The 20,326-nt window shown below is 37.1% G+C and overlaps 1 protein-coding gene across 3 annotated transcripts; it reads left to right on the plus strand.

Moving 5' to 3' along the window:
• Positions 1–34: 34 nt before the first annotated feature.
• Positions 35–19,005, plus strand: LOC135115932 (ribosomal protein S6 kinase delta-1-like). Of its 3 annotated transcripts, none has more exons than XM_064033070.1 (13): positions 35–363; positions 1,729–1,886; positions 2,102–2,213; positions 2,655–2,713; positions 5,273–6,171; positions 6,980–7,012; positions 8,454–8,566; positions 9,147–9,299; positions 10,617–10,744; positions 11,683–13,422; positions 13,569–13,809; positions 14,390–14,485; positions 14,615–19,005. In XM_064033070.1, exons 1-13 carry the CDS (start codon positions 268–270, stop codon positions 14,714–14,716), a joined length of 3,930 nt encoding a protein of 1,309 aa, XP_063889140.1. In that variant the 5' UTR covers positions 35–267; the 3' UTR covers positions 14,717–19,005. The 3 variants fall into 3 exon arrangements, with proteins under 3 accessions (XP_063889140.1, XP_063889151.1, XP_063889157.1); XM_064033087.1 differs by lacking the exon at positions 35–363 and adding an exon at positions 435–550; XM_064033081.1 differs by lacking the exon at positions 6,980–7,012 and having other exon boundaries at positions 36–363.
• The last annotated feature ends 1,321 nt before the right edge of the window (positions 19,006–20,326 follow it).

Here is a 20,326-nt window from a genome sequence, read left to right on the forward strand (position 1 = left end):
TTTTTAAGGACCGCCCAAGTATGTTCAGTGTATGGGGACAGTCAAATGAGTATCGGGAATGTACCGAATTTACCGGGAACCGTGCTTGATTAAGAATCTATATGAAACCATCCAGGAGAACCAGGGCTCTTTTCCCTCAGTTCTCTGTTAATTCGTCACTATTATTATCAATGTAATCGTTATCATTAATTGATATTATGTTACTATCTTGGAATATTTTAGGGAGTCATGAGATATAACTTGGTCCTCCCTGAAATGTAAACAAATATGGCCGCCAAAACACAGCACTGGGTTCGGATTTTTGAGGTCAACGAGACAAAACGCCATCCCAAGGGATACACTATTTATCAGGTGAAGTCCACGGTAAGTATCTCCTTATCTTCTGCCTCAAAGTGATAACATCAAACCCTAGCCACTGCACAGGTTCGTGTAAAGACGACTTCAGTAAGACCCAATCAGACCCTCCCACTTTTTGCGTCCAAGCGTTGAAGCAAACACTCCAGTTGTCTATTCAAGTATGTCCAGGAGCCGTGGTAAAGCTTTTCTTGAGGTAATCCCTGCCTGAAAGCAATGATAGCAAACCCCAGCTACTGCAGAGCTACGTGTAAAGACAACTTTCGTAAGACGCACTTTTTTTTTTTTTTTCCTAAGAATTGCGAAATCGAGTTGTCTAATTAAATACACCCAGATCCCGTGGCAACGCTCCTTTTTTAAATTATCAAATAAAGTGCATCCAGATCCCATGGCAAAGCTTTTCTTGAAATAATCCTGGTCTTCTGTCTGAAAGTAATAACCTATATAATTATGCCCAAGGCTGACCCGACCAGTTTTTCTCGCCCGAGAGTTGATTAAATAAACACTCGAGGTGTCAAATCAAGTATAGCCAGACCCATGGCAAAGGTGTTCTTAAAGTAATGAAGGATTATGGAAATAACCTTGGCCTTTTAATTTGGGACTTACAGTTGCTGAATAAAATGTCATGCCTTTTAAAACCATAATCTACACAATGAAAAGATCAGCTGTAAAATTAAGGGACTAGACAAATCTAAACCTAACCTAATTTGGATGAAGATGCTTATGTTATTTCAATATCATCCAAATAATGCTTACATTTATTTAAGAATCCAGAAACTAGAAGAGATTAATTCCCAGTATTTGTATGATGTCAGAGTGATGATAATATTCACTCCTCTGTAACACTTTTTGATTTTCATCATTGTTGTTGATATTCAGTTCTGGTTATTACTCATTTTTGCTCAATGCTTGTTATTTTTTATTTTTATTCAGTGCTATTTTCAGTTTATATTTGATGTCTTTTTTTTTTTCTCAATGTTTCATTCATTTCTTTCCCAATACACAAAAAGCTTGGCAATTTGGTAGGACAGCAGGGTTTCATGGCGTGAGGAGCAATAGAAAATGACATATTAAATGGCATCCTCTGCTGTGAATTCTCCTTAGTTCGCTAATCACAGTCCATCTGTTTCTTGACTGAGCAAGTCAGTCAAAGAGCCATGTGTCAACAAATGTTATAATCTCTCAGCCAAGGCATCTCCAGTAACTATGTGGAAATTCTTTGGCTGTGGCCATCCCCTTGCATTTCTCAGACAGGTAGATAGATACTACATGGACCCTCCACTCTCATTACACCACAAACATTCCTCAAATCACCATTCCCATAGCATATATACCATTGCAAAATTTGTTTTTTTAAATTCTTAAACCTTGCAGGTATTTCCTAGAACCAGTCCTGAAGCCTCTACCTCAGTGGTTGTGTGGCGGCGATACTCAGAGATCAGCAGACTTCACCGGGCCATTTCAGAGTTACATGAGAAGCTCGGCCTCTCTGGAAAGCTGCCCCCTTTCCCTCGGGCCACCATCCTCAACAGGTGTGATAATGTTTGTCATTGAAATGGATCTTTAAATCAATGAATGTTGTTTGCAGTTCTTTCCCTTTTGCTAGTATTTTCTCTCTTGGCTAATATTTGTCTTTCAAATGTGAAGTCAGTCTGGAGTAAAAAAATTACTTATTGGTGAGTATATCAACACTGACTTGTTTGTTATGAGTGGGGTGAATGAGAATGAGCAGCAGTGTTGTTGGCAGATTCGAGGCAGATGTGGTGGAAGCACGGCGAGAGGCAACACTCAACCTCCTGAAATTCATCGGCCAACACAGCCCCTTGTTTACCTCAGAGCCATTCACAAGTTTTTTCCAGGTATGGGTATGTGTGTGTGTGTGTTTTTACGTAATTTTCTCTCCTACTTGTACTTTTACAGGATTGAATTAAGCTTGTAACATCCCATCTTTTAAAGTTAAAGTTAAATAGATGTCTGTGTGTGTGTGTGTGTGTATGTGTGTGTGTGTGTGTGTGTGTGTGTGTGTGTGTGTGTGTGTGTGTTGGAATCTGTTGATATGTGTACTTTTTCTCTTTTTCAAGTTTGAAGTCTTTGTATTCAGAGCAGTTATTTAGCAGGATTGATGTTGAGAATTAGGAAAACTTAACTTAATTTGGCATAATTTAATGCAATGATGTGAAATTTCATATTGATTTATTTTTCCCATCAGTTGGAGAAGGCTTTGATGGATAGCAAAAAAGAATTTTTGTGTGTTCTAAGAAAAAATGAGCTATGTGTTTTTACTTAAGTATTCTCCACAGAATAATGAAAAGAAGACTACAGGACATTTTGGGGAGAGGAGGAAAAGGACCAAGGGAAGGTGAGACAAGAATGTAGTTATTTTATTAAGTGTACTCTTAGTTTATTTAATCTTTTCCCATCATGGCATTCTGTTTTTTCTTGTTTTTGTGAGTGACGTCATCTTAAGGACTGATGAAACTTTGTGCAGCTTTTTAAGATCAACAGATACTAACATAACATAAGAACATCTTATAATGCAGAGGGTGCTGACCAAATTTTTGGAATGTAGCCTGTTTGGAAAATGTATCAGAAGAAAAGTAAATTATTCAGGTCATTCATGAGTGTTTGCAAAGAACGTGTAATTGAACAAGACTTAAGGTACGTGCACAAAGAACACTGGTTTTCTCGTGCAAGAAACCAGTGCTGGTTTTCAGCGCTGGTAGGTGAGCACAAAGGACACTGGCAATCTGCTCTGACCAGTGTGGGGAGGGACATGGTAGAGTAGTTTTATCAGTCAGTCGTGATTCATCAGTTGTATTACAAACATGTCAAGCTCATCATCTGATGACGAGCTAATATTGCTTGAGAGCACTTATGCAAAACTGAACAGGAAAAAAGAAGGAATGCCTGAAATAAATTGCAAAAGAAGCCAATATGGAAAATATCATCATCTTTTTAGTGACCTAAAAAGGGACTCGAGAAGATAAAAATTTTTGAGTATATAAGGATGAGCCAACGTACTTTTGACTACATTCTCAAGAAAATTGAACTTCGCCTGGGAAAGACATGATGTAACTGGCACAGACAGCCGATTCTACCAGAGGATAGACTGGTCATTACTCTCAGGTAAGCAGAAATAAAATTTCCCACAGCTTGTCAATGACATTCCTGTTTGTGTGGAGTTTATTCCTCTTATCCCACAATGGTGGTTTCTCAAATACTTTGCTAATAAGTAATTTGATGTCCATCCTGAAATAGATGTCTACTCGCATGAGAAAGCAGGCAAGAATGGTTCAGAGGAAACAGGAAAGCTGGTTGATGCTGGCTGCCTGCGCCAACAAGCTTGAACCTGATTTCTCTGTGCACACTTACACATGTTTATATGGTGTAATTCTTGGCGCTGGTTGGCGCCTGTTGGCGCTGGTTTCTTGTGTGAGAAAACCAGCGTTCTCTGTGCGCGCACCCTTAGGCAGTAAAAAATTCCAAACATTAATATTAGGTTGACGTGGGGAAAGAGATGCAGGTGATGAGAGATGCTTTGGAATTATATGAACTGCTTGAAGAAAATTGAGAGAGGGAGAAGAGTGGTGCTAAGTAGATATTTGAATGGATGGGAGGACTAATTCTAGGTGGAGTGAACAAAAATTATATGTACTCCATTGCCATAGTTACTTGATATGTTCATGGATAGTAAGATTATGGAAATAAAGTTGCAAAAATTAGGAGGATGATGTGGGTTGTGTTATGGTGACACATTTGTAATTGTTGGCAGTGTGTTGCTTACAGAGAGTGAAGGGGAACATGAGTGGTGTTAGAATTTCATTGATCAAAATGTAAAGACAAAATTTAAGTAAAAGGGTTTGAGTATTTCAAGACCAACATTTCACAAACACATAGAGTTGGAAGGAGAAATAAAACTCATGGGATGAATAGGATGACTAACAAGGATTTTGGAAGAGCAGAACATATCTATGGAAATAAAAAGAGGTTTCAGGAATGAATAACATGACTTAATCATGATAAAGAAGAATGTGGATGGTAAGTAATAAGTAGTTAAGGCATTCTCAGATTTGAAATTAAGAGATTAAAGCACACAGTTGCTATTGCTCAGCTCTTCAAACCAGACACTTTATTGCTACAGCTTGCTTAACCAGAGCACACTCTTTACATTGTTTAAGCAACATCACCTCCACCACTTGTCTTTGCCACACACTCAGCCAAGTCTTCACATCTGACCAGTCAGTCCTGTACAAGGCTTGGCCACATATGTTTCATAAGCTTATAAGTGCCTTTGAATTAAGTAGAATAGTGAGGGTATGAGGAAAACTAAAGATTCTCAGTAGTAGTAAGGAGACAAAATTTAGTAAACCATGTGACAAGTTGAAAGAACAAGGGAGAGGAATCTTCAGCATCAGAGAAACTGTTCCTCCCTCTAGGCCGTGTTGGCAATATAAGTTAATCCAAATCTCCCTGGATGATGCCCTCATCACACATTAAGTGAAGAAAGCACATGTGTTGCACCAAGTCATTGCAATAAATAAATACAGAATGTGAGATGGGTGAGAAGGAAATGGCCCATGTGATGAATCCACTACTGCTCCATACATCATGCTATCTAAGGGTGTGCATATTGTGGATCTGTGTTTATGAGCAAGTGTATCGAATAAATCCATAGAAAATGACAAAATGGAACTATTTTAAAGATAATGAGCAGGTGGAGGAACTGCTGAGGTTTCTCTAGCCATCCAGCATATTGATGATATGGAGAATTTGACTAAGAATTGGAACACTATAAGCCTGACATAACACTGTTGCCAGAAGATTAGTGAGTAACTTTTACTTGTTTAGCCTATCTTGCATATAAAAATGTACAATTTTGCTTGTAGGGGGGGTCAATTTGTCATTGTCTTGCTTGCAGATCAAAGGAGGCAGAGCAACTGGCCACAACTCTGGGCATCCAGGACAGTGTCTCTCTTTATTCCCAGCTGAGTGAATCTGAAGATGACTTAAGTTTGTGCTCCACCCCTGATTACCCTTTTCCTGTAATTCCAGCACCCTCTACCTCCGACTTAGCTGAGGCTAGTGGCTCTGTAGGTTTTGATTTTTCTGGTGATCCCCATAGAAGTAATACTACTCAGTCAGTATCCAGAATGAAGAATGGCAGTGTTGGAACTCTTGGAGTTTCAGAGGAATCTCAGAGAAAAATTTTAAGTAAAAATTTGCAGGAAAACCACCATGCTCTACAGAGAACAACTGAAGGACAAACAGTTAAAGAAAAAGTAATTCATGACCAGAATGCATTGCTTTCGCATAACAGTAGCATGGATGACAGTGTGTTTGAGTTCCCTCAAGGGGACTTGAACAGTCATGTTGTAGACCCATCAGACCTCAGCGAAAAACATACCATTACCTCATCAGTATCTAGCACATCATCTCTTTCTTACTGTGTTTATGAAAACCCAGTGCATGACTCCCCTTTACATCAAGAATCCTACCACAAGGACCTAAAGCAGCCTGAAGACATCATGCCCACGACCACCCACCCACTGCCACCTGTTAACATCACCAAATCAGTCAGCATCCCTGAAAGGAAGAGTTCTGTGCCTCTCACACCTCTGACACCACTCACAACAACAGTCACACCATACGTTCCTACACACAAGGTCCCCACTCCTCAGGAAGTGGCCAACAGTCAGTACATATTCATTGCAGCACAACAGATAAGTGAAGCACAGCAACACGAGCAGCAGAAGGATTACAAGAAAGCACTGAACATGTATCGGGAGGGGGTGGGTACCCTACTACAAGGTGTTCAAGGTTAGTATAGGCTTGATGAAATTTGTAAGCATGTCCATTAAAATGGGACTTCTGGTTCTACTCTAAAGGTCATGGAAGTTGCAGCCACAAATATACTTTTTATAAGAATTAATATGTACTACTTCCTTTCTTGTCTGGAAGTAGTGGGATAACCCACTGGGTATTGCATATGTATGGAAAAGAATCCAGAAAGGTGGAACAGTGGTGTGAAGACCCAGTGACAAGCATCATTATCATGATATTAGCGTGATGGCTGATGTTTTAAACTGGAAAGTACATCAGAAGGGGCAGCTGTAAGAGCAGCAGCCAAGTTTGAACCTCTGACAGGACACCTAAGGTACACAACTCATTACCAGTCAAACCACAAATTTGACTGTCCTGTCAACACTCCACAAAGCATGACAGAAAGAGTTGGGGGTAGTATGAGTTGGAAAAATGTATGTGACCTGCAAGGCATAAAATAATAGGCTTTTGTGGCCCATTTATGCCATGTACGAGTATTCTTGTGAAAGGTCACAACTTCCATGACTAATACTGTTATATTCACACAGCAGAATACATATACAAAATTATAATCTAGAATCTTGCCTTCTGGGGACACTTATTATTATGTCTGTATTTTGCATGAAGGGAGGAGATTTAAAATGACTTTTTGTAGTGCTGTCACAGTTAAAATCACTTGATTCCCATGTCTCCAGATCAGAAGTTTTAACATAGATGTGCATTGTATATCAGTCTTGGTTATTGCTGCATAGTCTTGATTATTGGAAAGTTGAACTTTAAGGATTATTTTTACGTTTGCATGCAGCTGGTACTTCTGTGGACCATTCTAGGAAACAAGGTAATAAAGTTTTTTTCATTTGGTTGTACTTCAGTAATCTGCGTGCAGTACAGATACTGTACCATAATGAGAAAGTTTGGAACCCAAGGCAAATTTGTAGATGTAAATTTTATGGTTTCCCAAGCATTGGTCACAACATGTCCAGTCACCATAGTGATGTGGTGATAGGACTGTGCCATAGATAGCAATAGTTTGATGTAACTTTTTATTCTTACTTTGTTTTGCAATCCTTTATCAATCTTCTTTCTATTTAGAAGGGAAGATTGTATTAGTAGTTAAAAGTTGTGATTTAAAGTGGGATGAGGTAGCACCTGTTATTGTGGTGATTTAAAGTGGGATGAGGTAGCACCTGTTATTGTGGGTTATAGCTGTACACAATCACTGATCCAGGTGTTACATACTTAGTGGTTGGGATGATATTTCTGCACATTGCCCTGGGACAGAGTGTCACGGTTGTGGCTAAGAGTGCCACACCATCAATTATGTCATTTGAAGTGGTATATTATTATGGTGTGTCACTGGATTGGAGTGGTGTTGCTGTAAGCTGTATTATAGTGGTATGATGCATGGAGATGGGGTATAGTCTAGCAGCATAGAAGAATTGGCCACATTTTCACACCAGCATGACCGTTGGCCTGTTAAGAAATGGCTCTTAGACAAGTAATCTTTATATGGCTGAACTTTGGTTGGGTCCAGGAAATATCAGTTGTATATATAGACACCCAAATTACCACAAGGATTAGATGGAATGACTTATGTATTCAGAATTAATTTTAAATTTATTTATTTAAATGGAGCTTGGTCATAAATACATGCATAATTTAAAATGTAGAATTGACTCTAGGCATTTTGTCTTTGAAATATTGAGAATTTTACCTAAGAACTGAACCCATGGAGCAACCAAAGATTGACCCTGCAACAGGTAGCTCACTGTACATGACTTTCTCATTTCACACATAGTGAGACCTTGACTGTCATGGCCAATGCATGTGCATGGCTCTCATCCTCTTGATTAGACCATTGCTTGGTGTTTACAGATACCACATACATCTCATTAAGTCTCCCCTTCATGGAATTTCCTGTTTGTTAGAGGTATCACTCTTTGGTTATTCAAGAAAGTAAGTCTTGGATAATCAGGTATCTTGTATAAGCTGTATTAAGAATTCCTGAAAGGCAAGGGATACAGTTCTCATATTTGGAGGATTTCCAGTGAGGGTACTAACTAGGAAAAATAGATGATGCGTGTAGAATGAATTAAGGAATGATCTCAATTGTGATGGAGAAAAGTAAGATATTGCTTGTGTGGTATATGTATGTTGTATTTAATAAATAAATGTTAGATAAAAAGGAAGAATGAGAAAGGCATGCAATTGATCCGTGGTGAATGTTATTTTTCAATAAAAAATAAAAGAGACAGTAAAATTGCAGTGTACACATACAGGTGATAATGATGGGGATCGGAGGGATGCAGTGAAGAGAAAAACAGCCCAGTACTTGCAGCGGGCAGAGCAGCTGGTGGCCAGACTCACACGCAGGGACAAAAAAAGAGAGCAGGTAATTACACATTATTCTTTGCTGTCTTTTAAGAATCTTGAGCTATTTACTACAAGTAATTCTCATCACCATTCTGATCAAATATTTCAAGTTTACATGCTGTCTCTGTGTATCTTTCAAAATCAGATCCCCTTCATAGGGAATTAGCCAAGACAGGACAGTCTTTTGTCCTGCTTCCATGTTCCATGCTTCAGCTCCTTACAGAACTGTCACTATCAGAACACACTAACAATCTTTTATTTATATTTTTTCCAAGTGACTTACAACCAAACACTTACTCATTCATCTCTATAACTGTTCTTCCATCCACAGCAACTTGAGATCCTTGATACTTGAAACAGCCTACTCCTCGCTCAGCTGTCTCAGTTTATCCTTTTGCACTTACATTACTGAAATAAATAATTATATATATATATATATATATATATATATATATATATATATATATATATATATATATATATATATATATATATATATATATATATATATATATATATATATATATATATATATATACATATATATAAAGAAAAGTTGGAACATGCAAATTAAATTTATCTGTGTTCTATGTGCTCAGTTTTTGGACGGTCCTGAAGCTGAGGTGTGTAGTGGAGGAGAGGGAGACTTGAAATGCAGTGCTACTGATCTAGCGAGGTATAAGGTGGTGGGCTGGACTGGATCTGTGATTATTGCCACTGACTCTTCAAATGGAGATACTGTGGCCATTAAAGTGAGCTATATTGTAGTACAGTCAGCACCACTTGACTTGATTGCGGCTAGTTGCACGTCACAAAACTGCACCCCTATTATTTTTCCTCTGTATCCTCCACAGAAAAGCCATGTGGGAAAAATCACTTCTTTACGGCAACACTAGAGATCTTGCCCAATGCTTTGATTGATAACAATGGCCAGTATTTATTATGCTTGTTTGAAGAAATGTGTACTTTCTTATCAAGTGCCTCTGCCTTCACCCCCTCCACAGCTGTGAGTTACACACACATATTTCCATGTGCAAATTTCCTCTCATGTCTTTGACATGCACAGATGAGGCTAATGTGGTGAGCATGATTGTGTACTACAAATTAAGGCCCAGTGCTAAGGAAATATAACACCAAATTGGAATGAATGTATTTATAATATGCTGCTTGGTCTCCATGTTGAAAGCTTCTGTAAAGCGTAAGGTACCCTGCCACAAACATGGTGGCTAAAGCGTCCCAAGATAAGTGATAGGACTTTTTTGGGTAACAAAAGGCAACTGAAGGAACAGAATCCTATGCCTCTCCAGGATGTTAATATTTGTAGCAGGGTACCTCTTACTCTACAGAAGCCTTAAACAAGAAGACCAAGCAGCATATTATAAGCACATTTATTCCAGTTTGCATTATTAGTACTGACCCTTAATTTGTAGTACACAATCTTGCTCACCACATTAGCCTCACCTGTGCATGTCTCAGACATGAGGGGAAATTTGCACATGGAAATATGTGTGTGTAACTCACAGCTGTGGAGGGGATGAGGGTGGAGGTGATTGATAAGAAAGTACATGTTTCTTCAAGCAGGTGTAATAAATACTGACCATTGTTATCAATCAAAGCATTGGGCGAGAACTCTGGTGTTGCCATACAGAAGTAATTTTTCCCACATGGCTCTTCTGTGGAGGATACACAAGTTTTGTGACATGCAACTTGCAGCAATCACATCAAGTGGTGCCGACTGTAGGTTTGTGTGTGTGTGTGTGTGTGTGTGTGTGTGTGTGTGCTTGTGTGTGCATGGGTGCATGTGTACATGTGTATGAGAGTTTTCTTCATCTCAGCTACCTCACTTTGCAAAGATGTCAGCCTTATATACATTGAGATAGATAGATAGCATTTGTGTATGTATCACCAACAAGATTTCTTATAAATTAATGACTTCTTTGTGTTGCCATCTGTTTTTGCTGTTGTGTACTAAGTAATACATTACAAAAACATTTTACTTAACTTTAGAAACAAAGTGAATGGTTTGTAAAATCTTTCTAATGAGACTTACATTGCTGTCACTGTAACAGGTGCATGTAAAGAGTGGGATAGGAAGTGGAGAAAAGACTGTGATTCCAAGAGAAGTGCCATTCATGGTGCCTGTGATGCGATACCATGAGACTGACACTGCCATCTACTTGGTTCTCAAATATATAAGGTAAATTATGCTGTCAATCTCTTGAGTTGCTGTCTGTTTCAGATTTTATATAATTTAGAATGATTTGAAAAATACATGTATTCCGAAGATAGTAATATAGTATGATTATATCTGAGGTAGAAATAAATTAAGCATGTGAGGAATTCACAATATAAAACATTAAGGATATAGATTATTGGTAAGAGTGGGATATAGAGAGATTTACAGAAAAAAAAAAATGCAGTAAATTATACATAATGAATGGTATTGATTAGGAGAGGAGTGTGAGATGAAGCATCTTGTTGGGTTGCTGTACATATGTATGCTGTGAACTTAATGTCTACTATTTGTACACTGGAGAGTCTTGTTGTACAAGCTGTCACTATACAAGAAACTACTTATGTGAGCAAATACTTTTAAGTCACTTCATACACAAATTTTATCTCAAGTATTGGTCAGAAAAATATAATGAAAAGACAGTATGGCCATACCAGTGCAGTGTAATGAATATTGTCACAAACATTATTGTCACAGCAAAGACAATATTGTGGTCAAAATGTATACCACATCAATATTGACAGCTATACCACCATTTATTAAAAAAACAATGCTTGCATATGTGGATCTTGTTCATCTAATGGCAGCTCTTCAGACTGCACTCTAGCATTCTCCCTGTAGCTATAGAAGCAGTCCTTCTGTACCACTTTATTCTAAGTTTCTCTTAGTCTTTCTCTGAAACCTCTACTAGCTACTTTCATATTGCCTAGTTCTTTCACCAGATTATTCTATGCCACCTTTCCAACATGCCCAAACCTTATTATTCTGTGTTTTATTACTGTGCCAGTACACTCGAAATTCATCCTCTCTGAATTCACCATCTGTGATGTGTGATCTTAAAGTGTTTACTTCAGTCCTCTATATATTTTTTGAAAATTTATATTTTAAATGTTTTATTTCAGTGGAGGGAAGTTGTGGAGCCATATCAAAAAGTATGTTGAAGCAGAAGAAAATTTCTATAATACTCTCCATGGCAGTGTAACAACCACTACTTACTCCGGCCGCCGCCTGCTTCAGGAATCCATGGAATATGACAGGTCATCTGCTGGACACCAAACACCTTCTCATAATTCCCACGTGTCCCATTTGTCATCTGCAAGCCTGTTAAACATACCCACTTGTACTACAACAAGAGCAAATTCTGAGTGTTCAGATGTTTCTTCTACATGCCTGCCTGATGCATACCTACAGATCTACTCAGAATATGATCCAACCCTCCCTTCTTCATCCTCCATGTTGATTCTTCCCCATAACACACACAACAATCATACTACAATGGATTCTGTACCTAAATCACTCAGCACAGGTGCTTTATCAGGAACATCAGTGTATCCAGACCCTGGCTGTGCTGGCCCACATGACAGTGGTGGGAAATCAGTGGCAGAAAATAAAGTCACAAAAGACTACGTTCCATGGCCTAATGGTGACAATATGATTGAGGAAGACAAAGTGAGTATAGGAAGTGATACACTGTCAGGAGTTAGTGAAGATTTTAGTTGTTCTTTACCTGTTGGTGTCCCAGATCTGTTACCAGACACAGTACCACTTCCAGAAGTGAGAATCACTGCAGATAGCTCTGTGATTAGCTCATGTAATGAATTACCTCAGACAGTAGGAGGTAAGGAAAGTAGAAAAGATAATATTAATGGCTACTTAAAGGGTGAATCACAAAGGAGCAGTAAAACCAATAATATAGTTACAAAGGAAGTGACACCAGAAGATGGAAAGGAACTGCTGGACACTAGACAGTTAAAAAGTCCTCTTACTGAAAATGGAGGAAAAGAGACTGTATCTCCTACAACTGCTGTGTCCCCTACAGCTGCTGATCATCTTGAGCCTGATGATGAAAATAGTATAACTGACACCTCCTTTGCCAGCATCACTCTTCCATCTTTTTCATGGGCTAAGCAGGAAGAGTCTGAAGTGGCCTCCCTTGATATCGAGGATCTTATAAGGAATTCTCGTCAGCTGTTGCAAAATGTTGACCACACACTGTTACAGAGCAGGAGTCAGAGTGTAATTTTTCCTATTTCGGGTGAAAGTAGCTCAGGTGACCAGTCTGAACTGCCTAATGATAATGGTAGTATAAACCAGGATCAGCCTAATAAAAAGGGGGCCTTAGATTCCCAGACTCTTCATGAGAAAAAATCACTAGGGATCAAGCTCTCAAAGAGTAATTCTTCAGTGCGAGTATCGCCATTAATGGCTCGCCGACTTGGATTAAATCAAGAGGGTCACAGAACTAAAAAGTCTAGCTTGAAATGCACTAGAAGTGAAAATAACTTGTCAACACCACAGAAATTTGCTACGTCTGTAACAGAAAATAATAAAATAGATTTGGAAACAGGAGTTGTAAAGCAAATTATAGACATGTCACTGAATGGCACTAGTCAGGCTGTGTCACAACATTCTGAGCAGTCACAAGATTATGTAGAAAAGTGGAGTTCAGAATCGAAAGAAAGCCTATCTCTTGCTAAATGTGATCCACCTTCAGAAAATTCCTTGGCAGCTCTCCTTGAAAAGTATTCTGCTAGTAGAGGACAAGACTCCCAGCCAAGGTTACCAGAAGGCATTGTGAAGGTATGGCTGTCCCAAATAATCTCAGCTGTCTCATCTCTACACCACCAGGGTATAGTCTTAGGGTAAGAGCCAGCTGTTTTTGTTGACAAAAACATTATTCTGCAGATGTTGGAATATTGATGTGTCTTAGTACGCCAGTTAATCAGAATTATGATACAGTATTTATTAGTATATAAGATTTAAGTGTTTGTTCTCTTTCCATTCTCAGGGATCTGAATCCAGATGATATTCTACTGGATGAAGGGGGAAGCATCTTGATGACTCATGTGAGTCGTTGGTCTTCAGTGCAACAGGGAGTGTGGAAGGCCCGTGGCGTGTCCAGCATGTCAAAGGTCTGGATACAGAGGGGCTACTTGGCCCCAGAGCTAATTTCACCTGTGGCTCATCCAACACCTGCCTCTGACTGGTGGTCTATAGGAGCATTAATGTACCATTTGCTCACTGGACAGGTAATGCTTTGTTTGATCAAGTGGTGGGCTGTAAATAAATAAGTTAGAGAAAGACCATAGCCAGATAGGACCTCAATGGTACTGAAATGTAACCAGTGGAAGTTCATACTAGGAAATAAACTAGTGACTGGCAAGTGAACTGAATCTGACAACACATGATGATATGGTTGCTTTGTGGTTGGCTGATGTGCTTTTACAGGGACTGCCACATGTAGGTCTGATGGCTTCTTGCATCTTCCCTTATTTTCTTATGTTCTTATGTTCTTAAAACTACTGTGATTGGCTCTCAGGCCATTCTGTAAATAGTTGAAACTCTGAAAGTTATACATTCTGCTGTACACACTGCAGTGGAATTTAGTGATAATCTTTGTATGAATACATATTCTATGAATAATAATGCACAATATTTCATTGGTCTTGACTGTAATGTTCATTAATATTACACTTGTAGTATTCAATGTCTACTTTGTCATTTTAGAATCTCAAAACATTTTGAGGAGATACAAATGAGAGTGTTGTTATTAAGATCTGATAAATTGTACTGAACAAATACTTGAGATATTTCTTCTGTATTTCACAGAGCCTTTCCCGAGCACATCCTTCTGGCATCACCTCCCACACTGAGCTCCTGATGCCACCACACCTCACTCCTGAGGCAGTTTCTCTCCTTTCCCAGGTATGGTAACTTGCTATTTTATTTTCTGATTTCTTCATTTATTTAATTTCCATTGAAAACTTTATGGATTTCTGCTAAGATCTTTTGATAAATGTGAAAATTTGCCATAAGTTCTTGAATCACTCACAGCTGCTGTGTGTTCATCCCACGGAGAGGCTTGGGGGAGGTGGAGCAGGAGTTCAGGAGGTCAAGGATCATCCCTTTTTCACTGGTATCCAGTGGGCCAACTAGCTGCTTCGGGTGATGAATCTCCCTATGCAAAGAGTGAACTATAATGCTCAAGTGTAGATAACATTGTGAAGCAGATTGAGGCTGAGTGAGTGAGTGTTCATAATAGTGTTGTTTTAAGTACATTACATGACAAAGGATCTGGCAAATTTGCAATATTGGTGCTCCTCACACAATGAATCCAGTATTCACTGTGATTTTTTCAGATTTATTATTTGAAAATAGATAAACAAATACACACACAAACATATAGAAATGTATATATTGTATCTGTATATTAGATTAAAATTTCCTTAAAAGTGATATTGGGGTCAAGGTGTCTGCATAATGCCTTGCCATATATATATATATATATATATATATATATATATATATATATATATATATATATATATATATATATATATATATACAGTGGAACCTCAGTTTCTGAACTTAATTCGTTCCTGAATTCCATTTGAAATCTGAAATGTTCAAAAACCAAAATTATTTTCCCCACAGGAATCAATGTAAAATAGATTAATCTGTTCTTAGACACCCATCCACCATGTCTTAGCAGGTAATGACCAACACTCCCACTGCTAAGATTGCCACTCCACATCTTCAGCATAGAAATTTTTTGTCCTAAAAGGATGTATTAAATGAACTTAGTGACACAGAACTCATCAGAAGATATTGTTTAGACCATGCAGGCATTTTCTATGTTACCAATCAAGTAAGGGAAGCCTTACAGAGTGACACAGAGAGGAGCAACCCACTCACCACCAAAATGAAGGTAATCATAACACTTAGACATCTTGATAGTGGGAAGAGCTACTGGGAAAATGCAGTTGTGCAGTAGTGATAGCATTATGGGTCATAGAGAGAGCCACAGGAGACTCGCGATTACTCCTGAGCCCCAAACCTTGTTTGTTTACATCAAGTTTCTTCAACGGGATCACATTTAACTTCAACAAAGATTGAATTACTGTCTTACCTTCTGTGTCTCTCCTCCAAATATATAAAGATTAAAGAAATGTTTATAGAAACTATAAATTAGTAATAAATGGCAGCTTTTGCTACATCCTGTAGTATTTGAAATCAAGTAACCTTGTTCAAAAACTGATTTATGGTTCGGCAACCGAAGCAATTATGAGTTAAAATTTTTGTTTGAAAACTGAGTTGTTCAGAAAGGGAGGTGTTCAGTAACTGAGGTTACTATATATATATATATATATATATATATATATATATATATATATATATATATATATATATATATATATATATATATATATATATATATATATATATAATTTAGATTTATATAAATAAGTAGATATATAGATAGATATGGAACCACACTTGGTCGAACTTTTCTCTCTCTCTCTCTCTCTCTCTCTCTCTCTCTCTCTCTCTCTCTCTCTCTCTCTCTCTCTCTCTCTCTCTCTCTCTCTCTCTCTCTCTCTCTCTCTCTCTCTCTCTCTCTCTCTCTCTCTCTCTCTCTCTCTCTCTCTCTTAGCATCCTACATATGTCAGCTAAGGAAGGAGAGCATTCTATGCTATTACAACTTTCTCAGAGTCTTACATATCTTTGGCCAGTGGGAGGGTTGGAAGATCAGCCACTATAGCAATTTTTTTGACAGAGCCAAAATACACCAGCAGACATATCACCCATTAAAGCAATTGCTTGTCTTCCACAGATTCTGTAAGCTTCTTCTTAAGCAGATCAGACAAATACAGTTAAACCTCAATGTAACAAACTAATTAAGAGGAAGGACATCTTTATATATCAAGTAATTCACTATATATGTGACAGTCATCATAAAACAAGGCCTTGTAAGTAACTTAGGTTGTTTTGTAAAGCAAAATCATTAGGTAAAGAGATAATATGATGTGCAGTTATCATCAGATACCATGAGATAGAATAGGTTGAGCTAATGGAGATGTTTCTTAAATCTTCATCAATGATAATGTGTGGGTGAAACAAGTGCTACCAATTGTTAGCTGCTTCTTATTAAGTTAACAGGAAATTTTAACATTTAGTGAACTTTCCCTGTCATAATGATATGGAGCTCAATTAGTGTTTGCTGGGCTTAAAGGGTTTGTTTTATTGAGGTTTTCCTGCTACTACTTTTGATTATCCAAAAGTCCCAACTTATACATAGTTGGAAAAGCTTTTGCCTCACCCTTTTGTGATCATTAAAGACTATGCTTGTTATGCATAGCAAGCAGAACCATTTTTTAATCTTTATTAATTAATATGTTTTGAGTGATGCTCTTGTGAATAAAATAAAGAATTCAGTTGAGGAAGAGAGAGAGAGAGAGAGAGAGAGAGAGAGAGAGAGAGAGAGAGAGAGAGAGAGAGAGAGAGGCTCATAAACAGAGAGATGGAGTGTTTGCTGTGAAGTGTTTGGACTGGTAAGATGAAGCATCTTCAGGCATGTCGGTCCCTCTGGCGGTGTACAAGGAATGTAAATCAAAATGGAATAGAAAATTAAGTAAATGAGATGAACATATTTATTTGATGGTATTTTGCTTTGATCATAAATGTCTGAAATGTGCCATCTTTGATATGAGTCAGTGAATGTTCATTATGGTCAAACCTCTTTATATAATTATGCTGTATACATATGTACTGTTTTTACTTATTATTTTCATGTGTTTATTTTTCATTCTTATCTGTATTCCATATCTTTTATTTCTATTTTATTTTATTACCTATTTATTATTATTATTATTATTATTATTATTATTATTATTATTATTATTATTATTATTATTATTGTCATTTTTGTTATTTATTTATTTATATTTATTTATTTATTTATTTATTTTATTTATTTATTTATTTATTTATTTATTTATTTATTTTATTTATTTTATTTTATTTATTTTATTTTTTTCTGAGATGTTAGTGTTCTACTCTTTGGCCTTGTATAGGGCATTATCATTTGGTGCCATCCTGTACTGGTAGAGGCAAGTGTGTTTATGACACTATCTCTTGAAGACTCGTGCTACTCTTGGTGCCACATCTAACCACTGTTAAATTTAAGTTGTATGGGTAGCATGCAGTTGATTTTAAATCAGTTGACAGCACACTAAATATCAGCATGCCAGCATACTTATGTAGTAGTTGTGCATAGAACTCTTTATCTTTCATTTCACCTCAGTCACTACCTCCTTTATATATATATATATATATATATATATATATATATATATATATATATATATATATATATATATATATATATATATATATATATATATATATATATATATATATATATACATACACAGTAGGGTATGTGACAATGAACATGATTCATTCCGTTGTGGTGATCATTATAGCAAATGTCAGTTATGGCGACTGAAGAACTTAAGGCCAAAAAATTCATTGATTCCGGGGAACCAGAAAATAATAAGAAAAATTCCACAATTAAAAAAAAACATCAAAATGAGCACATTTGCACTACCAAATTTGAGTTAACACAACATGTATATATACAGTACCCTCCCAAATTTCACGCCTAGTCCTATATTCTTACCATTCCAGCTTCGCGCATTATCACCCTGAGTTTCGCGCTGCTTAGACGAGTATGGGTTACATTTACCTACTGTTCATCATGTGTATACATACAGTAAATCCTGCCTAAATTGGAGCCATCTCTCTCTCTCTCTCTCTCTCTCTCTCTCTCTCTCTCTCTCTCTCTCTCTCTCTCTCTCTCTCTCTCTCTCTCTCTCTCTCTCTCTCTCTCTCTCTCTCTCTCTCTCTCTCTCTCTCTCTCTCTCTCTCTCTCTCTCTCTCTCTCTCTCTCTCTCTCTCTCTCTCTCTCTCTGAAAGTAAGAACAATCCTAAGAATTGCTAAATAGAATGAAACTGATTGAGAATAAAAATGGAATTACATGTACAAGAGTGAGAAAGAGTGAAAAAAGATGAAACAAAAATGACATCAAATGAATGAGGGGGAGAGAGATATTTCTGACAGATAAGGGGGAGAGGAGGTGACAGGGAAGGAGGTTTGAAACAAGAGAAAAGAATGGAGAGGATAGAAAAAAGGAAGGAAGAGACAGGAGCTGGATAGGTGAGCAGTGGCTTGCATCGCTGGTGAGTTAGTCTTGCGAGTTTTAGTTTGTTATTCCGATTAAGTTTTTATTGAAATTTCAGTTCTCACACAAATAGCAAGTTTGTCTTGTTAGTTTCGGTTAGTTATTCCAATTATATTTTTATTAAAATTCCAGTGCTCGCACTAGTGGCAAGTTTGTTTTGCCAGTTTTGGTTCATTATTCCGATTAAATATTTATTAAGATTTTGGTGCATTATTGCAGTTGTGTGTTGTTGTGTACCCTACTGTGTGTGTGTGTGTGTGTGTGTGTGTGTGTGTGTGTGTGTGTGTATATATATATATATATATATATATATATATATATATATATATATATATATATATATATATATATATATATATATATATATATATATATATATATATATATATATATATATATATATATATATATATATATATATATATATATATATACTGTATGTGGATATCCTTGAAGTTGCCAAAGTACATACTTTTAGATTGAATTATACATATTGGTTATGTAATCAATGTTATATGTTTGAGTATCAATGATTTCATAAATACTGCAGAGTTGAAATCCATCTCTATCAAAATTGTTTGCATATAGAGCAAGAATATGGATATCTGATGGGAACCCAGCACAGCCTTTGTGGAAACTGATGTATCTGCTCCACTGGAAAGACTCACTTAAAGTTGGCTGTCCTGCAGTCCAAACATTGAAGGGCAAGTGACTTGCATACAGTCTACTAATCAAGAGAGAATTGGCTAATGCTCCCAGTTCTGCCTCATCCAGTCTCTGTTGTTTTGCATTGGGTAGGGTTTTACATACCAATTGTTTTGACATGATGTCAACATGGCTGGATGTGTCAGCAAAACATCCATGTGGACAGATTCCTTGGATCATAAGCCATCTTATATGGTTGTATAAATTATCAAATTCTTGGGATTGGTTACATAATAGCATCATGAAGTGGGAGAAATCAGTTGTAATCCACACAAAACTCATTCCAGAGCCCAGAGAGAGACTCACCACAAATATGTCATTGCACATTCCCCAAAATGTCTATAGCATATGTATGTACTTTATAGAAAGAAGAAAACCAAGAAAACTTGGTACTCTTCATCAGCATAATCCAAGAGCCTTCATCATGCTTGCAAGAAAAAAGGAAAAATGGCAATATGGTTGTAGCAAAAAAAATGCTTTCTTGTGGAGCAAACTTGGCCCTTTAATTGGAAAACTCACAGCTCTGCACTGGCCCCAGGTTGTAGAAATGCTGCTTGGAAAGTAGCAAGTCAGGTACAAAATGCATTATCTTGTTTTAAGTTTGTCTGATGTGTCATCTATGTAATAAATTTTGTATATCATGATATGTGCAGCACTAATCATGAATCCATTAAGCATGCAGTTTCTTATGGTCTTACAGTTTGCTTTGTCCTGCACAAATGATATAGCATACAAATAAAAAATAGAAGTAAAGTATTAAAACTAAATAATAGGATAGAATTATAAAAAAAATTTTACCTAATTCTTGTCATGGAG

This window comes from Scylla paramamosain, chromosome 3 (genome assembly GCF_035594125.1).
Source record: "Scylla paramamosain isolate STU-SP2022 chromosome 3, ASM3559412v1, whole genome shotgun sequence".
NCBI lineage: Eukaryota > Metazoa > Arthropoda > Malacostraca > Decapoda > Portunidae > Scylla > Scylla paramamosain.